The sequence below is a fragment of the Rhipicephalus sanguineus genome, chromosome 1 (assembly GCF_013339695.2).
Source record: "Rhipicephalus sanguineus isolate Rsan-2018 chromosome 1, BIME_Rsan_1.4, whole genome shotgun sequence".
Lineage (NCBI taxonomy): Eukaryota > Metazoa > Arthropoda > Arachnida > Ixodida > Ixodidae > Rhipicephalus > Rhipicephalus sanguineus.
This window is the reverse complement of record NC_051176.1, coordinates 224,919,220-224,944,714: the sequence shown is the minus strand read 5'-3', so window position 1 is coordinate 224,944,714 and position 25,495 is coordinate 224,919,220. Positions and strand designations below refer to the sequence as shown.

General features: G+C 46.9%; 1 protein-coding gene across 2 annotated transcripts in view; it reads left to right on the top strand.

Moving 5' to 3' along the window:
- Positions 1-662: 662 nt before the first annotated feature.
- The window catches only part of LOC119373293 (DNA-binding protein D-ETS-3), a 175,747-nt gene continuing 150,914 nt past the window's right edge, over positions 663-25,495 (top strand). The window contains exons 1-3 of one of the 2 annotated variants that reach the window (XM_037643321.2): positions 663-780; positions 11,044-11,396; positions 12,642-12,925. In XM_037643321.2, the coding sequence (XP_037499249.1) occupies positions 11,131-11,396; positions 12,642-12,925 (550 nt within the window). In that variant the 5' untranslated portion in view covers positions 663-780; positions 11,044-11,130. Of the gene's footprint in view, positions 781-819; positions 932-11,043; positions 11,397-12,641; positions 12,926-25,495 lie in introns of those variants that run through there. The other variant, XM_049419823.1, reaches the window with a different exon arrangement.

Sequence of the window (25,495 nt, the reverse complement as noted above, 5' to 3'; positions counted from 1 at the left end):
GGGGGGTATATTCCGGAATGACCCAGAGCACCATTTTTGCGCGTGTTATTTATCGTGTATTATTGCCGTGTATCGAGTGTTATCTATCTCTCAGCACTCGAGCATTCTCCCCCCTTTGTAACGCGCCCCATCGGGAATCAAACCCGCGACTTTGTACCGAGCAGCTGAATAAACTTCACAATCTCCATCATGGTGACTGCGTAATGGCTGCTTCTGCAAACACTGCGTTTACGCAGTAATTTGTTGGGACAGATCATCGTTGCATAAATTTGCCTCTCGTTGTTAAATGATACGGAGAGGTGCGCAGTATGCCACCCCATCGAATAGCGGAAACTTGCTTCGCTACGCCGCCTAAACCTCTCCCAAATGCCCTTCGTGCCTCTTGAGCAGTCTCAAAGTGCCGCCGGTTTTAAAACAGCGCCGGCTTACGAAAAACGCGATCTTCCCATCGACAGCGCGCGCGCAGTGCGTGCCGAGCGACGAGGGGGCCGTGCCCAAAGGGTGGAGGAGGGAGGCGCGGCGAGGGAGGCGAGGCCGGGAGGAGCCGCGGGGGAGAGGGGGCGCAGTGGCGAGGAGCCGCTACTAGAGTCCCATCCGGCGCGCTTAGGAAGGAAGGAAGCACCGGATTGGCTCCGGAGGAAATTCCGCCCGGCGCCGGGGGCGCACAACAACGCGCCGCCGACGCGAGTCGAGCCCGACCGACGGCAGCAACCGCGGCCGGGACCCCTCGCGGCTGCCGGCACCAAGCACGCCGACGACGACGCCCCCGACCAGCGCGTGGTGAGTACATCGCACGGGGCGCGTGCGGATCGCGGCACGAGACGTGTCCGCTCCAAGGTCTAGACAAGGCGTCCCAGAGCAGCTGTCCGGAGATGGACGCGCGTTTTCGACGTCCAATTGCGCTACACTCGGAAGTTTGCCGTTACACGAGGTCAGACGGTCATCGGTTTCAGCATCAGCCGTGTAGTATGAGCTCCGCTGTAAGCTAGTTAAAACTTGTCTGGAAATCCAGCGACATCTTCAGTGAGAGTATACCCTCCCTCCAGGTCTGTCGAAAGAAGCATGTAAGTACTTTGCCGAGAGTGCGTCGTCTTTGGTTGTTCAGGGCACGAAGGAAAACCATAAACGCGCCCTAAGCATCCTCAAAGATGACAGAACGGATTGTGTACTTCCTCCGATCTATTTCACAAGGTAATATAGTTACGTGGCATGGCTGTTTTACCTTTCAAAAGTCTGCCTAGCAAAGATCAGTCATGAGTGTCTTTCACGACAAAGCAGGGTTCGAATGTTTTTATATACGGTAGAGTGGTATAGTCAGTAGTGCGGTTGGTGACACGGTGCAGCTCGTCGCACCCGAATCGCAAAAATCGAACAGTGGGAAGAAATCTAATAAACAGCATTTCGCCGAGTACGTGCCTTAGCATTTCAACACGCTTATCGAGAAATTTTGATGAAAGCCCAGAGTATTTCATTTCTGTCACCTACAGCTTGCTGTAGGTGACAGGTTTTCAGGAATAGAAGTTTTATGTATTTCGGCTGGACTTGTTGACCTCTGTCATTTCACATACCATTTCATGCCAGGGAAAGTGTCAATTTTGTCACTGCTCTCAGCAGCGATGTCACGGTTTCAAAAAAAGAAAAAAAAAGGAAAAATAAGTTTGTTTATTTTATCGCGAGAACTTTTCTTGTGTTCCGTCACCTCGTACTATCACAGTTTACTTCAATATTTGGGTCGGCATCAAAAGTTCAGTTCTGGTGAAGAATGCCTGCTATAACAAAGCAGTCCACTGACGCTGCATATTACGTGAATGGCTGGTAGAAAAATTGACGTACGTGACTGCAAAATTCTGTACGCGTTTTCTCACTACAAGTGATGAATACTTCTCCTAACATGACGTCTGCCTGAGGTGAAGCTAGCCACCCAGAGTCACATAAGGAGATCCTTTATTTGTCGCTGCGTCTTGGGGAAAATTACTGCAATCATTCGCGCGATAAAAAACATGTTAAATTAGCTTGAGCTGGCATTATCGCCTCGGTACCGCGCATCCTCATTAAGCACGGTGCGGTGACTTAAAAAAGAAAAAAGAGCGAACTGACGTGGCGTACTCGGTATGCAAGTTAAGGCTACACATGTGGCACTCCATGAACTTTCAAGACTGGTGTAAATTAAAACCAGCGTAAGACAACTGTTGCTGTTCGCGCTATACGCTTGTTTAGGCGGCACAAGGAATAAAATTTGCGTTTGAAAACAATGTCGCCGTTACATGTATTAATGTTTGTAAGAAACTATCAAAATTGCGCTTCGGCGTCTGTCATGCATTATCATCTCTGGTATGTGAGGGACGTTTTTTTTGCAGTCAGACATGCAGAGAAAGGGGTTATTAAGGTTTCCGTTCAACATATAAGCTCAGTCAAGGTGAATTCAGCAGTATTCGTCATTTTAACCTTAGAAAGAAACACGCGCTGTCATTATTTCGACATGACGCCGAAACTGTTGGTTGTTAAATACGAAGAGCTGGTGGCTTGTAGCGAACTCAGGCATTTCTTTTTAGTCTGATAGCACTTTCGCTCTTTAAAAAGTAACAGACGGAACGAAGAGATGGGGGAGGGGCCCTGGTATGTAAATATTTTTCTCGCTACGTATGACGCAGTAACCTCAAAACGCAGGCGTGAACGAGAATGAGAAGGTAGTAGTATAACCTTTATTTCCTTTAGGGCTCTCGGTCGGTGGCTGCAGCGCATAGTCCATAGGACTCTGGTCTCGGCGGCTCGCTGGGTTTTATCGTGAACTGCTCTCTGGCTTTCTAGATCTTCGTTAGCAAGCCAAACACCTCGCTGCATATCACATGACATTTGCGACGTATAGGACGATGGAATTTGGAAGCCGTAGTTCACATGCCCACGTAACGTGGGCAAGAGTTGCCCGCTCCTCGCACCAAGGACAGGTATAACCCGGACTGGGGTTTGTTTATTTTAATAAAGTTGTTCTCTCTATATATATATCCCTAACGTGCAGGGTGTATCTTTCTGTGTACATATTGAGGTTTGGATGTGTGTTCGTCTGTATGCGGCGGCCCTCCTTGGCCTACTATAAGAAAAGACAGGCACAACTACTGCTAACCCCACCCCTACCTGAATGAGACAGGATGCCATCACTCACGAGTCCAAGTTTTTCATGTGTTTGTGCCTTGCTATTCCTGTAGCATCAGAACGTAGCAGTAATTACGAATAAATTTAGTTGAAATAAGAGTTTCCTCTCAAAAGCTATATCGGAACGTCGTCTTCATCTGCCTAGCAGACGTCTTTCATCATCATCGTAATTGCTCCTCACGAGCTGCCACTCGCTCGAAAGCATGAAGCCATTGATTTTACAGTCATGATGTTCCATTAAAAGAAGAGTGTTTGTTTCGGACCTGCCGTCTCTTGTTCAAGACAGCCTGGTAGCCGGCGGACCTTGAGGTCCGCCACAAGGTATATAAAAACCGAGAACGTGTGCCATCTCTTCTGAAATGTCTGCTAAGGTATTTGGAAGGAATTATGCGTAATGCTTTGTCATGAAGAAAGAGAGTGTCAGAGAGAAAGCACGCAGCAGAGATAAAATTCGAATAATGCACTTGCTGCTTTGTGTAAACCGTCCAATGAACGCACGCTGTTATTTCACAACATATATAAGACCTTCGCCTCGTCTTTATGAGTGTCTGACGAAAAAACAATTAGGAGAAGAGTGAGAGTGTATATTTGTTCACAAGGTAACAATCGTGTGGTTTTGCGGCACGCAGCTCTCTCAAGATCATCCGCACCCGCTTTCCGTTCTTTACACATAGAACTGCATGGAGCAACGATCGAAGTCCGTTGCAGGCTCAGCGCTAAGCAACTTTTTACAGAGATCAATTTGTATTGAGCAGGTGTCCATCCCTGCTTCACAAGTGTGACCTGAGTGTTCAGTGCAGCTGACAAAGGAGGCGCTACATGGAAGCGCAGATATACGCCCACATTTCATACGTGATACCAGTTTTCTGTGCATATAAACCAAGTGAAGGCGCCGCGCCTTAGTCTAATGGTATGGCAATAAATTTGACGTCACTGTTTTACAGCCTCTTAAACATGATCATATACTACTGCATGGGTGGCGCCTCTCATTTACACGGGGAAATATGCGCTTTCGGAGCTGTAAATTGCGATATTTGCGTGCTTCAGCGCTGGCGCGATAGTGAAATACGGGGATCGTCGTATATATGGACCAGCCGGGCGTGAATTACGCTTCCGCGGGAGCAAAAGAAAGGCCGCAGCTCGTTTCTTCGTAGTTTTACGGCCTGGAGATCGCGGCCCCCCATCACCTTTGTGCGCCCCGGAGAACGAGCCGGAAATGTGCGTCCTATTGTGACGGTGTCGATCATTCGTCCTTCTCATTTCACGCGAGCGGTCCGATAAGCGAACGAAGCGTTTTTCTTTTATATGCATGGTGTCGCAAGAAAAGAGGCCGGTCGGTGGAGGGGAAGCACCCGAAACACAGAGGCGAAACGCAAGAAGAATATGAATATGCCTTCTGTTTGGAAAAGTGACGTTCGCCCGCTCGCACTAGGCTGCCCTCCTCCACGAACACATCCAACAATTGTGCGAACTGTGAATATGTTGCTGCTCGCGGCACCCTTCCAGGCCGGCCGGGTAACACGGCGGAAGTATATAACGTGAGGCGAGCAACGCTGGGGCGCGCGTGTTATTTGAGCGATAAGCGCGCCATCGAAGGCACGGCTTCTCTTTGTTTCCATTTCCGGTTTTAGAAATGCGGATAAGCGCTACGCATCGAGACCGTTCCTCGTCGACTGCGAGCATGCGGCGACGCGCCGGGGCCAAAGCGCGGCCTAGTTAATTATGCATGAAAACGGGCTATAACGTTGGAACAAGCGACGAAGTTGGGCTATCCGAAACTTGGTCCTTCCGAGACTCATGCGTGCCTAAACGATAACTTCTTGGGCAGGTCTTGTTAACCACCCAAAGGCAGGCGCAGGCATTAACAAAAAGCACGCGGTAAGTCACATGTTAGTGAAATAGAAAGAGTGTGGTGCTCGATCGTCTGATATAGATCTGTTATAGAGTTTTACAACACACACACACACACACACACACACACACACACACACACACACACACACACACACACACACACACACACACACACACACACACACACACACACACACACACACACACACACACACACACACACACACACACACACACACACACACACACACACACACACACACGGGCGCGCACGCGCGCGCACGCACAAAAGAATATAGAAGAAAATATCAAAGTCCCTATTCATAAAGTTCATTGCTATTACTTTCTTTTTTCCCATTATCCAGGAATTTTCGCTTATATTGTGTCTATAGTATGATGACATGACAGCTGGTTTTTTATGAAGTTAGCGCTTACGAATAATTCTATAGGGCCCCAGATTTTTTCTGAGTAGAGGCCTGGCTAGAGCCCGTGGATGAGCCACATCTTGGATGCTTGTGTAGTGCCGGAACTATAAGGTGTCGGAGGGCAGGAATAACGCAAAAAAGGCATCCGCGTCCGCTAAGAAAACAAGCAATTACTTTATAGAAGCCGGAGACGTTATAGTTTTAGCTCCATGCAGATCCGGTTATAACTGCTCTCGATGAGAAACGTACCATACATGACGCGACATAAATCTCGCGAACACGTGTACACATAACTGACGCGCAATACCAAAGCTATCCACGAAGAGGGGCGCGTTTCATCATCATAATCATAATCATCAGCCCGTTCTACGTCCATTGCAGGATGAAAGCCCCGCTGTCAAAATTCGCACAATTTATGAGCACCATATTCACAAACTGCATTGAATTGCAGTTATATAGTCGTCATCCCTATTGCACTGACCTTTCAATATTCGACAGGGTACATAATTCCGTGTTTGCGCACGAAATATAAATCACATACCCGCCTCTCCTTTTCCCTCTTGCGTCGCCACCTTTTCCACCAAGAACTTTCTAACCACGATTGACGACTCAACTGCTCCTATTTGAGTGCAAAAGACAGGGTGGAGCTGCGTCTTTATTTTTCACTTATTATTGCGCCTTTTTAACCAATTAACTTGATCGGGATTCGAGATACCACACGTACTTCAGACGAAAGCCTCATATGCAGTCAGACGTCCTTAATGTGCAACTAAATTCCGTCAAAACGATATAGTCATGTTCACCAATCATCCGAGACTTCCTTTGAAACCTCGGAGCGTTCGAAAATCGATTGCACATTGGAAAGACCGTATTGCACAACTTTAAACAGGAAGAAGCCATCAGGGATGATGAGAGTGGTGTTTTCGTGGTCTTTCTCTCCGACAGAAATCTCGCTGTAACAGTAACTATAGCGCCAGTAGAAAAACAGTGGCGATCAAGCGCGTTCTTGGTGCGAAGCAATGAGAATACGACCCATTTACTGACGTCGTTCAGGGGTCAACATTTCAGGCAGAAGGGCCGAATATAACTCTTCAGCGAAGTACAGTGCCGGTGGTCCCAGAGGACTGAAGAAAGGCGGCCCCAAGATGTTATCGCCTTTCGTTTTGATGATATCGCCACCCGCGCCTCTATTTTTCTATTCTTTATGTTACCGATCCATTACAACTGTAACTATACTGCCTTGCGCAAACCACGCCCGAATGACTGGGAACCTCCCAGATTATTTCAGAACCTTCCGATAAGATTACGCGCACAACGTGAGTTTATTCTGGAACTTACGCGGCCATCAGCGATAACGCTGGAACCTACGATGGTACATGTATAAATGCCGACGCGCTTTACCGCTTCGCAGATCACACGACGGCCGACGCTGTTCTCGCCGCTATCAGTGTACAGCTTGAATTGCTTGTACTTTGGCCTTTCATTTTTCAGGCACAAGTTCGCCCAAATAAAGAGCTCCGTATATCCGACTCCTGCTGGAGCCTTCTGCACCGTCACGGCCACGTGACATTTGGTGGAGGTGCTGCTTCATTCATGTTCCGGACGCCCATGAACCGGGAACCAAGCCCACAGCGTGAACAAGAAGACATCGAAGCCCTCCTGCAGCAACGAGCTAGCCGCAGTCTGCAAGGCTTGCAGCCGGAGTACGGACACCTACCCAATAAGACAGCCACGGCGACGAAGGCAACTGCCACGATAACGACCACGATGTCCCCGGCTACAGTCGTGATGCAGCCGCCCAGTGAGATACCAACCTTCCGCAGATCATCTTTTGAAGACCCGAAAAGCTGGATGGAAATATACGACCACGTCGCAGTCTTCAACAACTGATGGCATAGTGATGAGAAAGTGCGTCACGCCTACTTCTACCTAGAAGACGCCGCGAGGACCTGGCTCGAGAATCGGGAGTCTACACTTCGAACTTGGGATCTCTTCCGAACCGCATTTCTTGACACCTTCACGAGCATAGTGCGTAAGGGAAGGGGTGCTGCTTGGCTGGAGACGCAGGCGCAGCTCCCAAACGAAAGCGCCATGATATTCACGGAAGAAATGACCCGACCTTTCCGCCACGCCGACGCTGACATGCCTGAGGGGAAGAAAGTTCGTTTCCTCATGCGAGGGGTAAAACAGGAGCTCTTCGCGGGACTGATGAGGAACCACCCAAGACCATCCAGGAGTTCCTCTCGGAGGCAACAACGATCGAGAAGGAGCTATAGAAATGCGCACCCGACAGTACAATCGTCGCCTGATTTCAGACAGCGCAGCTGTTCAAGCCCTAGGCTCCCACGATCTGCGCGAAACCATCCGAGCCATCGTGCGAGAGGACCTGCGGAAGCTCTCTTTTCTGCAGCCTGAGGTGACGTCGATTGCTGAAGTAGTGTGCGAGGAAATCCAGCAGTCACTTGGTGTTCCTCAGCCAGCACAGCCGGTGAGGTTCAGATGTCACGTCGCCGTGGTGGTGAAGAAGGCTCCAGCAGGACTCGGAAATACGGAACTCTTCATTTGGGCGAACTTGTGCACTGAAAATGAAAGGTCAAAATAAAAGAAATTCAAACTGGACTAATAGCGGCGATAACAGTGTCGGCCGTCGAGTGATCTGCCAAGCGGTAAAGGGCGTGGGCATTTATACATGTGCCATCGAAGATTCCAGCGTTATCGCTGGCGACCGCGTAAGTTCCCGAATGAAGTGTAATGTTCACGTTGTGCGCGTAATTTTACGGAATGTTCTAAAATAATCTGGAAGGTTCCCAGTCATTCGGGCGTGGTTTGAGCAAGGCAGAAGCTACACGTGTAATGGGCCGGTAACATAAAAAATAGAAAAAAAAGGAGCGCGCGTGGCATTATGATGGTCTTGCGCGGACAGGCAGCAGGGGCGTTTGGGAATAGGGCTGTTGACAATACCATTGGTAAGATCGGGAACGTACTTATCAAGGACAGTGAATAAAACAGATAAAGTATAGCTTGTGATAGCTGTAAAAGAGCAAATGACATACGCCATTTGCTCCTTTGTACATATCAATGAATTAAAGCCTTTCTCCATCAGCGAATCGCACGACCTATCGTTTGTAAGGTCTCTTCGAAGCAGACAGGTCTGGGTGCTTATAACATAATTGGACACCACTTTCCATAAGCTCGGAAGAGGCATATGCCATGGCTACAACGCCTTTGATGCCCAGAAGAGTTTGCCATGTGGGCATAGACAGTAGAAGTCTGTTCGATCGCGCCTCTGGGAGTTTTACTCTAAGAGTTGTATTATATTAGTACATTATGCAGCATTTCGAGAGAAGATGACGCGAAGAAGTAAGCGACGGGGATATTCTCAGTGATGTGTAATGGTATAGTGGCAATCCTTGGGCGACGGTCCCCGGCTGGAATGTCGTCTTGTAGTAACGGACAACAGGAGCTCATTGCTGCCTAAACTCCATGGTCTAGACTCTCGTGGTAGCGGTTATGGTCGAAGGCAATAATAACAACGATAACCAGTAGTAGCAGCATCGTGATACCTTACTTGTACTGCTGGTGCCGTCGATTCGACTGAGATATCATATTTCGTTGAGCGTTCGGTAGGGAGACATGCCAGAAGCTCGCGTCAGTGTCAGTGCTTGTGCCCAGTGCTCGCGTCAGGGTGGTCGGAGGCACATATTTGTTCAGCGCCCATGTTTTCTAACTGTAGGCAAGCAACGGACGCAATCAGGCAGGTTTAGGGTCACGAATTGTTGGCTTTGTCGAGGAGCAAGAGAGGCACTCTTGAGTACTCGGTGAAACATGCACACTATAATCACCAAGGTCGGGAATCCATCTCGACCCTGACAGGGAAAACTCAAACTAAAAGTCGGTCGCGGTGACGGGCAGGCGGACGAGCTATAGTCATGCTCGATCCGTGAAATCTTTCATATTGTGGACCGTACGCGCCTGGAGAAGCCGCCCACAGAAGATGGGCACTGGACTTGTGGCTCGAGGTGATTGTAAGGCGCGCTGTGGTTGGAGAATCCGGTTTAATTTTGACTTCCTGTGGATATTTAATGTGCACCTAAAGTTAAAGAGGCCATAACACGGTCGCCCAAAGATTTGTGGTTTTCAGCGAAAACTAGAAGTAGGAGGTCTATTATGCCTATATAGATTTCAAAAGGGGGCCGTAAAAGAATATTTCAGTGCAAAACAAACACCACACGTCGCCGGGTGTAATCCCCGCCCACCGCCGGCGACCGCCATTTTGCGATGGCGCGTGTGACGTACGTGCAGCACGGAACGGAGCCGTCGTCTTCTACCAAAGTTTCAGCCGCTGCAAATCGTTCAGTTTCAGTGCCAAGCTGAAGAAAGCTAAAATATCTCGATGTCATGTGCAGCTGACGACGTGACAATATCGTTCGCCGCAATGCAGACGCTTTCACAGCTAGCTGCTTGTTACGTCACGGCTCACGAGTGCACCAGTGTTGCCTGACTCTCGGGCCGCTCGCGTGTTTATAAAAATATTCGATTATAAATTAAGTGCTCGACCAAATGCGCTAAAATTTCGCAAGCCTATTTGTGAATGCACAAGGATTAATCTACATAACACAGTTTATGATCGAAAATTGGGTGTCATGACCCCTTTAAGTGTACTCGCCTGTCTTTGCATTTCGCCCACATCAAAATGTGTCCGCCGTGGTCGCGAACCAAATCCACGTCCTTGCGCTTCGCAATGCGACACCTGACTGCTAAGATACAACGGAGCGTCGGCTACGCCTTCAGTAAGAACGCAGTGAATGGCTCTGTTGGTTTTGAGCTTCAATCGCGAGTCAATCATTTGTAGCGCCTGCACGACCACCTGGACACCTGAAGAGGTCACAAAGCATTTTATTTGGAAATGGAACCATATCTCCTCGTGTGTTCGCAGCATTCGTAAACATCACAGCCGCGTCTCAGCTGTTGTGTACGGGCTGACGCGTTTGTACATATTAAAGCAGTCGTCAACATCAGGCATGTCCATGCGACGACATGCCTGATTTTCGTGGCATGTCCATGCCACGAAAGATTGCAGAATAACGGGGCTGCGACAAGGTGATGGAGGGCGCTTTCGTTGACGTTGAAGCCAAAGCTCTCTCCGTGTCTGTGATCGAAGATAGCAAGAGAAGTGCAATGCGCCAGAGAGTTCTGTATTGATTTGAGTGACGCGCTGCGCATCTGCACGATAAGATTACGGTAAGGACAGTAAGGAAAAATGTGATTGCAAAGATTGCACACAAAAATAGAATTTACATCGTATAAACCCCGCTGAGGCTTGTGAGCGATGCATAAGCGAGGACCATATAGCGAGAGTACAGAATCTTGGGCTAGTTGGTTCAATTCAATCAATGAGGCCATAGCGCGCGTCCTGTCGTCTTCCTTTGTCCCAGTCTACTCAGCGCTGTGACCTCACTGGTTGTACTATGTAGCGAGTCACTTTGTTTAAACTCGAGTCTAGTGTTCCCGTATAGCTTGTCATATATCTGAGCGAACTGTTTGTGTATCGGCGCGTCCGTCCACTACTTTTGCAACGTATGGAGTCTGACTCTTCAAAGAATCGCGCCCGCAGGTATCAGTGTGCGAGTAGCGCGCCGAGGACGGACGGCCCGCAGCCGCCGGCGCACGTAGCAGCAGCGCCAGCGCCTCGTGCGGGGGCATGCTGGAGGCGAGCAGCGCGTGTCCGCTCGGCGACTTGGGCAAAGTGGTGAAGCTCGAGGAGTGGGCCGCGGCTGCCGCGGCCCCGCCGGGCGCCTACCGCTACCCGCACCACCATCTGCACCCGCCGACACCGCAGCCAGGACCTGCACCAACTGGCCGACAGGTGGGCCGCTACGCAACCAGCGCGGGGGTGCCCGGGGAGCCGACACTCAAGGGCTCCCCGGGTCCCGTGGACTCCTCGCTGCTTGCAAGCTTCAGGGACAGGTGAGTCCCGATCAACGTTTTCTTTTGGGCAAATGTTGAGCCAAAGGGCAGAATCCGTAGGCAATCGTTGTATGCGATAGCGCAGTATACCGGACTATACACGTAGAGCGCATGTGGTCGAATGTACCTTGTCCCATAGGCGGTGTTTATTTTAAGAATGGCTCCCACGACGTACGCCTGTAGTAACCGATCGATGATACGCAGTGCATGAGTCTGCGTAAACAATGCGATACTGTATAGGCGTAAAACTTCGGTGCACGCCAGGTAACTGATACGTTTCCTGCCTATATCTTCAAATTCTTGTCTATACCCTTCCATCTGTACTTTCCTCAGTGACAGTTTGCCAGCCTGCTCACTCCTCCTTTCTCTCGTTGCCCCTCTGAATTTGTATATCACTGTTTCTAGATCAAATAACTATGCAACGACAATAATAATAAAATAATAATCAATGCTGTGTTTTCTTGTCAGAGCGGTGTTTCTTGTGTTTCTTGACACGCTGGTGCATATTTCCGAAGAAAAATTAGCTATGTGGGCGTGAGACTCCTAATGCAGGAGCTTGCCAGATGCTCATTGGTGCTCGCTCAACCAAATCGCCGCTCTTCATCCTTAACTGAGTGTAGCCCACCATAAACGCAGAGCTTCCCATCCAGCCTCGCGCTCTTCTACAAAGCTCCAAACTGCCGCAAATTCCTACTTATTTGCCCTTCTCCGTTTTTTCTAATGTTATTCCCCAGTTGCTAGCCATGCACAGGCTTACCGCTGCTTCCTTTTATCTTCTGTGTCTGTTGCCGGCACTTCTCCACACCTAATATGTCCTTACGGCAGCCGTCAACATCATCGCTCATATCAATCGAAAATTTAGGCTGGAAACGAATCTCGTATTAACTGTTGTAACAGAATAAAATAAACAGGATAGAATTTAAAGAAAGAGAATAAACACCTTCATTAACTACTTAGTCCAATTTCTTGTGGCTCCGGGACTGTCCTGATATGAAATAATGTCCATATCTCACGAATCTGTAAAATGAAGACTTATAAGGATTCCTATACCCGTGGTTGCATGCATGCTGGTGATGCATTACGATGGCGCATGGTGTGGTGCACTCCCAACTAGTAGCTCTCATGGAATTTGAGGTAAAGCAACAGAAACCGAGTGTCGTGGCCTTGTCTGCATGATTAGCAACATTGGGTGCTTGCTTTACGCTCATGTCGATATATAATGTGGTCCCGCTTGGTCGGACGCAGGTACCTGGGCGCTTCGGCGCCTCCCTTCGGGGGCATGGGTCCGTTCCTGGGACCACCACCGCCCCCGCACTTCCTGGGCTCTGCGGCTGAATCCGCGGCTTCCAAAGGCACATCCGAAGTGGCACGAAGACCTGCTGGCCGCGGATCGGCATCGGCCAGCCCTGCGAGCCCTGCCGGAGGATCATTGGCCCCTCCGCCCGTCACCAGGCCCGCAATGCTACCCAGTGCGACTTCGGCCACTGGTTCCGACAAGAGATCTTTCGCAGCCAACGAACCACCATCCGGTGAGCACAATTTGAACTGTCTTTAACCTACCACTTCTACAATCTGCACATCCGTCAAGGTGGTCTAGTGGTTATGGTGCTCGACTGCTGACCCGAAGGTCGCGGGATCGAGCCCCAGCGGCGGCGGCCCCATTTCGATGTAGGCGAAAATGGTTGAGACCCGTGTACTTGGATTTATAGGTGCACGTTAAAGAACCCCACGTAGTCGAAATTTCCGAAGCCCTCGACTACGGCGTCCCTCATCATCATATCGTGGTTTGGGGACGTTTGACCCTAAGAATTATGATTACATTATCTGAATCAGCAACTCGGTTGCTGTACTGCATCTTGTGCCTGATATCTCGGAGTTTGATGTGGACTGTTTCAGTACACTGGACGCAGACAGACGCATGTGACACACGCGAAATGATCAGAGTATGCCGGCACAATTTTGAATGTTTGTGTTTTCCCTAGTGTGAGCTTTGTTACACCTATACACGTCTCATACACACACACACACACACACACACACACACACACACACACACACACACACACACACGCGCGCGCGCGCGCGCGAGCGCGCGCGCGCAGGAATGTTTCGTTGGGCAGCAGCTGCGAGAGTCAGCCTTATAAAGTTTACAATCCGCAGTTTACACCATCAACAATATTTAAAAAAAGTATTTGCCACTAGAACAGATTTTTAGTTAAGCAAAACGTAACTCGGCCTCTGCATTACGGATTTCAGTCTCAATATCAAACGCACGCCACCGTGTTATCAATATGGTAAATAATCAACTTCGCATTTTAGTACACGGCAGTTATCGTATAGTTCTCATCAACCACTGAATTGCACTTCTAGGAAAAAGCGCTACGGCTTTATAGCTATAGATTTATAGCCATAGTTCATTCGAAAGTTAGTGATCGGTGCTGCCCAAGTACAATTCTACAGAATTTTTCTTTGACCAGAAGGGACATAAAAACTTGGACGCCCCAAAGATCCGTCCTTGGGCTAATGATCTCTCACTGCACCTGACTAATTTTCTTATACCTTTCACTCTACAGAGCAACTCGTCTAAACCATGTAACCAGATGATACTGCTAAATAATTAATTCTTCAGGTAAATAGTGCATACAAACACAGAAAATGCCAATGCTTCGAAATTGTTTGCTAACTCTTAGATTTGATCAAATCCATACGTAATGTCTCACACGCCTATTACCGACAATCTTATTTCCTTTGCATCGTTGTTTAAGCACATGGCAGTAGTTATATGCACCATTAACTCTTGTAGAAACCTAAAAAATGATAGGCGTAATTTAAAAAAAAATCATCATTTCAGCATCATTTATTGACCCTTAAAAACACCTGTTGAAGTATTACATGAGGGGGGAGGGAGCAAACATAAAAAATAATGTTGAAACAGATAGGGAGACAACCGAATGGGTCTGAGAACAGAGGGGTAGCCGACATTCTAGTTGACATTAAGCGACATTCTAGTTGGCATTAAGGGACGGGAAACGTAGCCCAGCATGAAGATGGAGTGACGAAATTAAGAAGTTAGTAACCATAAAATCGAATCATCTCGCACAAGATGGGTAAATTAAAGAACATTGAGAGAAGTCTTCGTCCTCCAGTGGACATAAAATGGGCTGAAAGTTATGATGATGAGTTATATTACCATCCGGATGCTGACACATGCTATGTCGTAATCATAATGATACAATATCAATTGTACTAATCTTGTTTGTTATGCGCGGAGTATTGTACACGTATACATAGTGCTTACGATAGCATTATGATGACGTAATGCTATCTGCAAGGCGCTGAGCTTCGACATTGTTACCCGCCGTGGTGGCACCGCGGTGGGTAACTTGTGGACCCGAAGGTCGCGGGGTCGAATCCCGGCCATAGTGGCCGCACTTAAATAGAGGCAGAATGCTATAAGCCCGTGCGCTTAGATGTAGGTGCACGTTAAACAACCCCAGGTGGTTGAAATTTGCGGAGACCTCCACTACAGCGTCTTTCATAGTCATATTGTGGTTTGGGGGACGTTAAACTAAAAAAACTAATCATCATCTTTGACTCTGTCAATCTTTTAGTGAGGATAAATGCAAGGTCTATGGGTTAAAAATATGTCAGGCGCAAAAAAAAAAATGATGCGCTTTCTCGTTATTGAGTGATATTTGGCGCGAAGAACTGCAGCAAAAAAAAATTGTTGACTAGTCCTTATACTGCCACCTTTATGCAAGTTAAATAAAGGTGAATGAGCAACAACTAAATGGTCAGCATATGTGGCATGTTATCATTCTAAGAAGCAAATTACTTGAGTGACTAGCCCTCCTACGAAACAAGAGCTACCTGCGCAAACACCAACAAAAACACCGAATTGGATTTTATATAGCACGCATAGACTGGAAGTGGTAGGCCGAGTGCAGCTGGTGACAGAATGCTGCTGCCTGAGGCAAAGTACTGCGGCGTCATTGTTGCAGTACTGTATTAACAAGCAATGCAAACATTCCTTGACCCAGAGGTATCATTTACAGGGGGGAAGGCGGGAGGGGTAGCGCTAGTGGCCATCCCTCCGTTTCTTCCTGGGTCGCATACCTTAGCAACTTCAATTAGCAGCTGCCGGCTGCATTTTACTCTAAACATGTATACTATATATAACGCTGGAGTGAACTTCGCACAAACAAACTTCCTCATTTTGGTCACAACAATAACAGATTTATCTTGTGCCCTCCACTCCGAGTTACTGCTAATCCGGCTTGACCCTCTGACCCCCCTGAAATGAGGTTAAATTAAGCTCCTCGATACGATATGTTGGGCGAGTTGGTTTTTAACTTCCATATTTACAGCGCGTACGACGACGGCGCAGAGAAGAGGACACACGAAACACACAGGGTGCTGACTGACGACTAAATTTTACTAAAACTACCAAGCTTTTTATGCCCACTGGTGACCAGAATGAAAAACGTACACGAAATATGCACGGCACTAATGTACTGTCCGCGCATGTTTCTTGTACGGTCTTCTTTGTCCAGAGTGGATATAAAAGGCTTGCTGGTTTCAATAAATTTCAGTTGTCTGTAAGCGCTCTGTCTTACGTGCCTGTCTTCTCTGTGCCATCGTACGTGCTGTAAATATGGAATCAGCTGAACTAATGAGTGCGCGTAAAGTTACTCTTGAGGTGTCTGTATGCGTAGTTGTTACGAGGTGCCTTTAAGTGGTGTGCAGAGACGGAACAGCAAGACGAATCATTTCATACTGAGGCACTTTCAGATGGACATATCTCTGCCTTGAAGAGTCGCGTCAATTGACTCTTCTGTGAGAGATGAAAGCAGGCGTTGAAAATATACGTTCGTATAACATCATGTTGATTCTGTCATAGTCTGCGTGTCAGTCAGGGCGCGACAGCGCATACAGGTGTGTCGTAATAACATGCCCGAAAAAAAAGACACACGCGTGTATATATAATACTGCCGACGTCCTTACGGTTTTCCTTATATCACGAAGCACCTGTGAGCTTCCGTTATACGCCCGCGGTGGGTCGTAATCTCCCGCCGCGGTGAGCGCCGCAAATCACTGAGAGCGAGCGAGAAGTCGCTTCAGCAGTGCGGGACCCTTTTATTGACCTTTACTTTTTCGACCGCGATGGCTCATAAATTCAGCGAAACGACCGCGCCCATTCAGCGGCAGGGTGCGGAAGCCGCCCACGCCCGCCGCTTACTCTCCTCCGCGTCATGCTCACCGTCGACGCCAGGTGCCGCTGTCAACCTGCGCCGGCGTCACGCGATAGGTCGCCACGTCGAATACGCCGCCGACGCCGCAACGGTAACAAATGTGGTTGATGCCACGGGTGCGCGCCGGCTGGTGGCACCGAGCGCTTCGGCGGGAGCCGACGTTGCCATCTCTGTATACCTGCCCTGTCGCTTCCGTCGCATCACGCGACGACCTCTGGCGATCGGCGAGCAACAAAAGAAGCGCTTGCACCCCCCCTCCCCTTTTCTCCCGATCCTCCAAACTGCAATATCGTCTAACAAAAAGAAGGCAAAAAAAAAAAAGAAACACAGATGCACCCACGGCGCGCGTTTATCGAGCGGGGTCATCAAAAAGGCCAGGTGAAATATGCCCAGTGGCAAAACGCGGTGCCCACCTCGCCAACATTAATCACAAGACTCGAACCGCGCATCACTCTCGTGTACGTCGCGTGCACGCTACTGTTCGCGCCAGGCTGGCACCGAGCGCTGTCTTGCGTCCGCCCCCTCGCACGTCCCCTTCGGCACTGTCGTGCGTCACGGCATGATTTTCGGCATGTTTCTTTTTTTTTTTCTCGTTCAATTTCGCAGTTTCAAGCCGCTGTATGCACTGTATACCTCAACTGAGACTTATCGTACTGAGCGGAAATTGTCGACCTGTTTACATTAATCGTTCGTCACTCGACGCACGAAAGGCACAGGTACGTAGAACCAAACTTCAGGATATACGCGTCAAGTATTTAAAGAAGCCGCTTCGTGAAGGTTTGCATCCATTCATCACGATTCAATTATACAGCTGCCTTCCTTACGCTGCTTCATGGCGAGTGCTACCATGATAGCACCATCTGAAGCTGACAAAGAAAAATGAACTTTCACCAGAGGGTCCACATATCCTTTTGGTGTTTAAGGACAGTTTGCAGTGACATCTTGGGCCGCCATTTCCCTATATTCGGCTCAATGCGTCAGGAAAAGAGAAGATCTTCATCCGAAAGACATGACTTGCAGCAGCAGCAGCAAAAAAAAAAAAAAAAAAAAAAAGAAAAGACTTTACGAATACCGCACTTTGTTCTGCAGACTCGGCGCGGAATAAAAAAAGAAAAGATGCCACGTTCTATCAGGACAAAATAAGGAAATTAATAACGCTCAATTCGAAGTGGTGTTACTACTTGTTGCGATATACTGAATGCACTTTTTTATTTACATATCACAAATAATTTAACCCTAATTTTAGCCTTGTTCGTACAGACCGATTCAGGCCAAGGTTGACAGTCGAAGTCTAACAGACTACTGCACAATAAAAAAAAACGAAATAAAAGAAAAAATTGCCTTACTCGGTTATCCCGACGTTGGCACACCTTCTGTCAGGGTGTTTATTTCTTAAGACAGGACGAACCTCGCTTCAGTTTTGTCATCTTTCTATTGAGTGAAAAAAGGAGAAAAGAAAAGCGCACACATGAAGGTGCGCACCGAGTATACATTCAAGCGGCTGTACAGACATGCCATCCTGAGGAACTGTAGAAAAGTTCCGTGCCCTGTTCCACGACCATGCTCTTTTCAAAGCGCACTGTCATGGTCCTAGGATCTTTGCTCTCCTATGAAAGGTACATTCGGCGGGTGGCTTCGCACGCAGTTAAGCGAAACTGTTCTGCCATGTTCTGACCTTTAATATATCGCTGTTTCGCAGCAGAAATAATTGAACTGAAGAGACAGAACAGGTGCGATGTCTTCGAAGGTGCAGAATTCGCTTTGAATCTGCAGTCATATGGAGAGGCAAAAAGCGAATCGGAAATATATAGCGTCCCTGACATAATAAATAGATTTACTTATGCGTACATATATATAGTGTCGAAGCTTTGTTGTATCACATCGAGGGTTATTTTTTGGACACATAGAGATCATCCCTTGTGTAGCTGCAAACCAAAGACATCTCTTTTAGCTGTTTTACTAAAGAAAGTTTGAACTTAACGTTTATATTTATTGTCAGCCATCGGCCTGCACGACCTACAGCGACTATACTCATTTCCTGTGCAACGGTACATTTCTGGTGGATGAAGTGTGTCGTGTGTATATATATATATATATATATATATATATATATATATATATATATATATATATATATCTTCTTAGGAAGCTCTGCAAGGACATCAAGGATATCCGCAACGAAAAAGATGTTGCTTGAAGACAAAAAATTAAAAAAATAAATGATTTGTTTATCGAGAAAACTGAGCAGACGCACGCCCGCCTCATTGCATTACTGATGTGATAGCATGTCGGAAAGCGGTGCAATTTTCGGTTCATCATTATGTACTGTTGTTAGTTCCTTGTTGTGTTTCGAACTTGGAAAATCCAGACACGCGATATGTTCGGTATTTTCCACATCCGCTGCTTCTTGCTTGGTGTTTCCCAGTTGCGAGAAAAGAGCGGCGAAAAACACGCACCTTCCGGTTTCTATATCGTCCGACTATATGAAGCAAGGCTACGATTTCGTAGCTTCGACCACCGCATAGTGAACATCTGCAGCGAAGACCGCTGTACCGTCAATCTCGTACTGCGTGTAACAAAGCAATAATGCCGCGTCAAAGGTCACCATCACTACCGCAAGCATGCGATGACATGCATGCTCAGAGAAGGCAACTTCAAATGTTCCTACCACGTGTGAGAATGAAAGAGGTGACATGGGCCGAGGGCCATATATATAGGTCTGAGCTGACGTCAAAAAGACACTCAATTCACGACGGAACTTCTCATGTGAAGCTTCCATGATGAGCCATACATAGCACTAACTCCTCCTCGTCCACTTGCTAAAGTAGACCAGAGGACATCATTTCATTATATTATTATCCCACTGTAATACAGAAAGGGTACCGTGTCGCAGGTTCGTACACGGACTAGTGGATTAAGTCGGCAATGAAATGTTATACGTACGACACTTGGGAACCTTTCCACAGCGTCGTTGTAGGGCTGTTGAGTGCATGTAGACAACATTTTTTATAGGTTAAATTGACAATAGCATGCGCTTTGCTTGCTTATAAAGATGGAGTTTAAATGAGCCGAAGTGAGTATGAGTGGGAGTGTGCCTGAGCATATCGAGATGAATCCGCGTATAGGTGTGAGCTTGTCCGAATCGCAGGGAGCCCAAGCCACTTCTAGGAGGGCGTGAGTCTGTATAGGTAAGAGTGAATGAACTCCAGTGAATCAAAGTTTGTGCTTTTCTGCGTGAAATGAAGTAAAACAGTTGCATGCGATTCTAATTCCTGTTAGTCCAAGTTAGCTCATGCGATGATAAGTACACATGAACTCGTGTTAATCTGTGTATCAACGAGGAGAATCAAACTCGCAAATGAACCGGTGTGGACCGGTGTATCCGTAAATTAGAATGAGGCGCAGTGAGGTGCGTCATGCCGTGAACCTGAAGTAGCTTGCTTGAATCATTGGTGAAGGTAATACAGTGTGAGCTTGGTGAGGTCTGGTTCCCTCTGGTGAGGATCCGAGAGAGCATGCGTGCCTCTGATTTATCTTATGCTGAAGGTCACCCTGAGTGACTGCTCAGTTTGAGGTTTTGCCTATAAGACAGACAGAGTGAAATTTGCTTATTTTGCATATCTAGGCCGAGTTGGAATAACGAAATGCTTCCGCAGCTTTTTAGGTGTGTACTCCTTTGGCTGTCGTGGCAGCATTGCTCGTAAAGTTTTCCTTTCCCTGCCGAATAATTTGGACTGCAGCCCACGTAATGATTGTTTTCACGAGCGCTTCCTTAAATTTGATAAAAGCGGATATTGCTGTCATCTGTTTGAGTGAACCGATGCAGATAGCATGTTTCCATGAGATATAGCGCCCTTTCGCGAGCCAACCCGACCGCATTTTCCATTCAGTTTATCCCCATATGTTCTTTAAAAACATTCCGAAAGAATTGAAGGGAACTTCCAGAAAATACCAACGCGTGCGAAGTAGTCTATATGTATTCTGCTGGTGACTTCATGTATTCGTGCACTAGTAGAACGAAAAAAATGCTGCCTCCAGAACGCGACAGTTCGATATATCATCGGGACGTTATTGTGTTGGAACCTCGTAAAAGTGTGCGTTGTGACGAGTTTAAGCTTTCTTATTAACTACAGGCTAAAGAGCATTGTCGCATCTGTACCCTAAACTTACGTTGCTTCTTCTTGTTACAGTTGAATGTGTTACCTACCTGGGTATACATCGGAAATCAATATTTAAAAAAAAGCGTTTAAGTGATGTAACAAATATATGCTATATTCAGTAGAATCAACCGAGAGATCCTGCAATCATAATCTATAAGAGTTATAAGTTCTATATAGGCGTTGACCGCACCCTGTAAGACAACCGAAAATACTTCTTGTGCTGAAAATCTCTACCATAATATCTAACAAATCAAATGTGAAATTGCACAGCACACAATAATCTATTAGGCAACGCACCATATATTGAGGTTGAGAAGATGGCCACACAGACAAGCCAAGTTAAACATATGTGCGCGTTCGTCAAACGAGATGGGTGCAGTTATACAATTCACTCAGGGCGAACAGCTCTCGCCACAAGCGGAAGATAAGCACATAGACAACTATCAGGCGTGGATGCTGGCGAAGTTACCGGCATGTGACGTGCCGACAGTAATTTATACTTGAGTTAGTCGCTAGACCTCAATGTGCGTGTGGTCACGAATTCTTAATGCCCGCGACGGCGAAACGAAATCGAAAAGCCGACTCACTGTTGGTAAACCACCAACCTTTCACTCTGAAAAATAAATAAATAAGTAAATAAATAAATAAGTAAATAAATAAATAAATAAATAATAAATAAATAAATAAATAAAAATATACCAGCGTATTGCCGTGAAGCCGCCTTCACTGCATTATCGTGAGGCAGTGCCATGAAGCAATCTTGCGCACCAAAATTCGCGCCGAAAATACGGTAAATTCTTTAAAAGTTTTAGATAGAATAATACGATATATCAAATTAATTCCCATATTTTTGCGAGTTCGATATATGCGGATTTTACTCTAGGTGCAGAACTCATATGCTGTTTTTGCTATTTCGTGCAATTTGTCTTGTTGAGAGAACTATACTAGTCCTTTCATTGTATTTATTGACACATACACGGAACTTGCCATGTGTTTTAGATTGTCTCTTCTGCACTTTATATATTATATTCAACGTGCGTGTGCGTGTGTGCGTGCGTGCGCTCGCGCGCGTGTGTGTCATGAGAAGAGAAGTAGCCGACGCCAGTAAATACATCAACATCTCCTACAAATCATATCAGTAATGAAAAAAAAAAAAAAAAAAGCTGGTGCGAAACGCTGACATCCCGAGAGCAATACATACCGCCAAATGGACGTCTTGTTAAGACCACGCCGTATAACTGCACCACGTTACCATCAGGAGCAGCCCCCTGATGGTAATAGCCGTAAAATGTAACCAGATTCTATTTGGGCCGCGTATAGTCAAGGTCGCGCACGCTGGTCTCTCAAGCAGCCTGCAGTTCGTTTTATATCCGCCTGGCGCTTTTTCGTCGCACTCTAGACGCGCACGCCGCCGCGTAGTTGCGCCTGTTCGTCGTCAGGAAGAAGGCAGGAAGGAAACAGGATGGCCGGGCGTCCGACTGTATATGCGTTCGTAACTGCACGGAGGGGGCGACATCCGTTTCAAGCTTCCGTGAAATTCTATACAGCCAACGAGCAGGCGAAAGTGACGCTGTATTTAGGCACTTCGAAGTCATGATGGCACGCGAAGAGAAAAAAAAAAAAAAGAGGCATGAAGTGTCTCTCCAACCTAGCCAACCAGCCTGACGATATAGGACACCCACTTGGTATTTGTAGACATTTACATAGTGAGTAGTTGTGAACACGTGGATTCAGAGAGCCGCCCGAGTTGGGAACCAAAGATGAGATTATAAACCAAGATAAGCCGTAGAACCCGTCATAGGAACCACAGGGATGGTTAAACATATATAGCTAATGCAAGTGCTGACACCGTTTAGATAAGCATATTTTCTTGATTGCAAAACTATAAATTTGCGACCTCCCCCGAGCGACCTCGGAGATGCTATGATGGGGTGCGATAAAAAATGCACATTTAAAGCATTGTTTTTATTGCAAGGTTTGGAAGCGGTGTGCTATTACGAAGAGAACTACTTCAAATATGACAAACTTTAGAACGCGTGTCACCCTCAGTGTAGTTAATTATTTCTATACTATAGCTGCACACTGCTTCAAACGTTCTCTCCAACTTTGGAATCTCTTCCTTAGTGTTTCTTTAGAAAACGCACAAGAAAATAAAAAGCACAAGAAAGTAAAAAAAATTGAGCTCTTGCGATTTCTCGCTTTTTTTTTTTTTTTTGCTTGAAAGATATCGAAACGATATAACTTCAATGCAGACTTAAACTTAGGAAAGAAATATCAGCTGATGTCATACTTAGATATCAGGATGGCTGTGCTGTAACAGTGCTTTTGTTTTGCTACAAAAAATCGCTCACAAGGAGCGACGTGTGAGCCGGTGGTTGTATAAACGTGCAACTCAGCTACATTCACAGCTGAGGCCTCTTCCGGCGCAAGGCTTTCGACATTCGATCTAAAACTGATGCGTGCATATTCAGCAGTCCCTCCGACAGTGAAACGGCAAGTTTTGAAGAAAATAAAATAAGAAATTGCTTTCACAAGAATGCCAGCTATTGATGGGGAAGGTCGCCCACTCCGGTGATTTTCATCAGTCGACGTTCTTCCCGGTTTGCAACAACTCTGCCACTCAAAGCAACGCGATCGCCTCATACATGGGTCCCTGAAGACTTGCTGGAGCCTTTTCTGCGTTTAGGCTTGCAGTTGTAGCGAGTTTAAAGCAGAACTCCATACACACGAGTTGTTTTTTTTTTTTTCTGAGTTTCTCATATTTTTACGAGCCTCAGGATATATACAGTATAGGCCGGTCGTTCTACGTCTTTTCTTCAGTGGTGGTAGGTCGCTCACTATCATTGATACAGCGATGAAGCAAAAGGTGTTGTACATTACTGAAAGTTGCCTCCATATAGACAGCGTCGCTATAGAGTCGCTATGTGTTCTGCTCTGTTGGTCTGGGAGCTTTACAGTAAATCGGGTCTCTTATTGATCGCACCTTTTAAATGGTATATATGAACTATACTTCTTCAGAGGGACCACCAAAGTAACTCCAAAGCTGACGAAATATTGTGCTGCAACGTGTAACAACCTAGTTCTTTCTTATTTTGTTTTCAAAGGGTAGGCTGTCCTGTTATCGACATGTTCGATAAACCATGGCAATACGCCATACGATTTCTCACCAATCTTTCATTCTGAACATCAAACTTGGTGGAGACTACTTCCTTAGAAGAGCAGTGGTCTTTATTTGACTAGTAACCTCACGGAGGAGATAAATATATCAAAGACGTCACTTTTGCATTGCAGTGACCAAAGATTATTCTTTAAAAGTTGGTTGTGACGAGACTACTGGACGATGACCTATAGCTACACCTTTTTCGTTTATGCACAGGTTTCTACGCTCCCCTCTTGCGAATACCATTAGACCAGCGTTGTCTGCAGCAGTGAATAAAGCTTATTGTTTAGAGTAGCCTACATAGCACACCGCCTGTGTTTAATTTCGTGTTCGGTCAACCTATGCAATTATTTAAACCTGCTATCCTCTGCACAGTCGACGCGTCAAATATTTTTCCCGATTGATACAGCGATGTGCAAGTCCATTGTAAGCGCCCGCACTGAATGAAGTGCGTGAGGCCTTTGTGGTTGCGGCATCCAGTGCTGTAAATACGGACATGACTATGAAAACACATGCATGCCTTTATTTACACTGTGGTCCACTCTTTCTATAATAAACTTTGTTTCGCAATATGTCACTCAAGACCCTCCGAAAGGTATTGTTTTCATCCGTAACGATGTAAGCTCGCACGAGAAGCTATAATTAAAAGCTAAGACAAACAAGGTCATCTTCAACAAGATAACGAGTCTTGTATCACGTCCTTCTCTTAGCGAAATCAAGCGATGACAGTTTTGAACGAACAGAACACTCCTTCGAACCTGTCTGCCCATTCCTTGCATTCTTTGCGGAGATCATCAATATCTCTATGCACAGATCCCAGCGCCAAGTGCACGCGTCTATACTATATAACATGGTGGGAGGTGTAGCGACAAGAACAGCGGCGAGGGGAAAAAAATAAGAAATTTCCGGCACAGCGCAATGATATCAAATTCTGCGGAAGTTTGCAACACAAGCGGCGCCGCGCAGTTTGCAGCGCAGTCCAAAGAAACGCGTGCAGTTCGCGGCAGGAAGCGCATCGCTTCCGAGAAGAAAAACAGCGACATCCGGTTTTGTTTCCGGTTCGCTTCCGGTAGAGAAACATCCCCGCGCTCTCTCCCGTTCCGCTCGCATTTCTTCTACTCGCGAAATGACCCGGCGCGCATTCGGTATCGGCGGCCGCCTGAATAGCGAAGGAGTTTGTGTGTATAAAACTATCTGGGGAGGCTACGGTACAACACGCGGAAAAAGAGACGCGAAATTCCGGCCCCATCCACTGACGGGCACGCGTCGACGAGCTCAGGTCTTTGACTCCTCTCCTCCTCCAGCACTGCTACATTATCTTCTTATTTCTTTATTTTTTTTCCTTTTTTGTATTTTATGCCATTGCAATGACACATCGAGGAGCTTACAGAATTTTGAATACCATTTCGAATCCGAAAAATCGGGTCGCGTATGCGTCGCCACTGTACGAACAAGATTCGACAAGAACGGTTTCTCCAAGGTCGTTCGTGTTATGGGTATACAAGTTATGATATCGTACTTTTAATG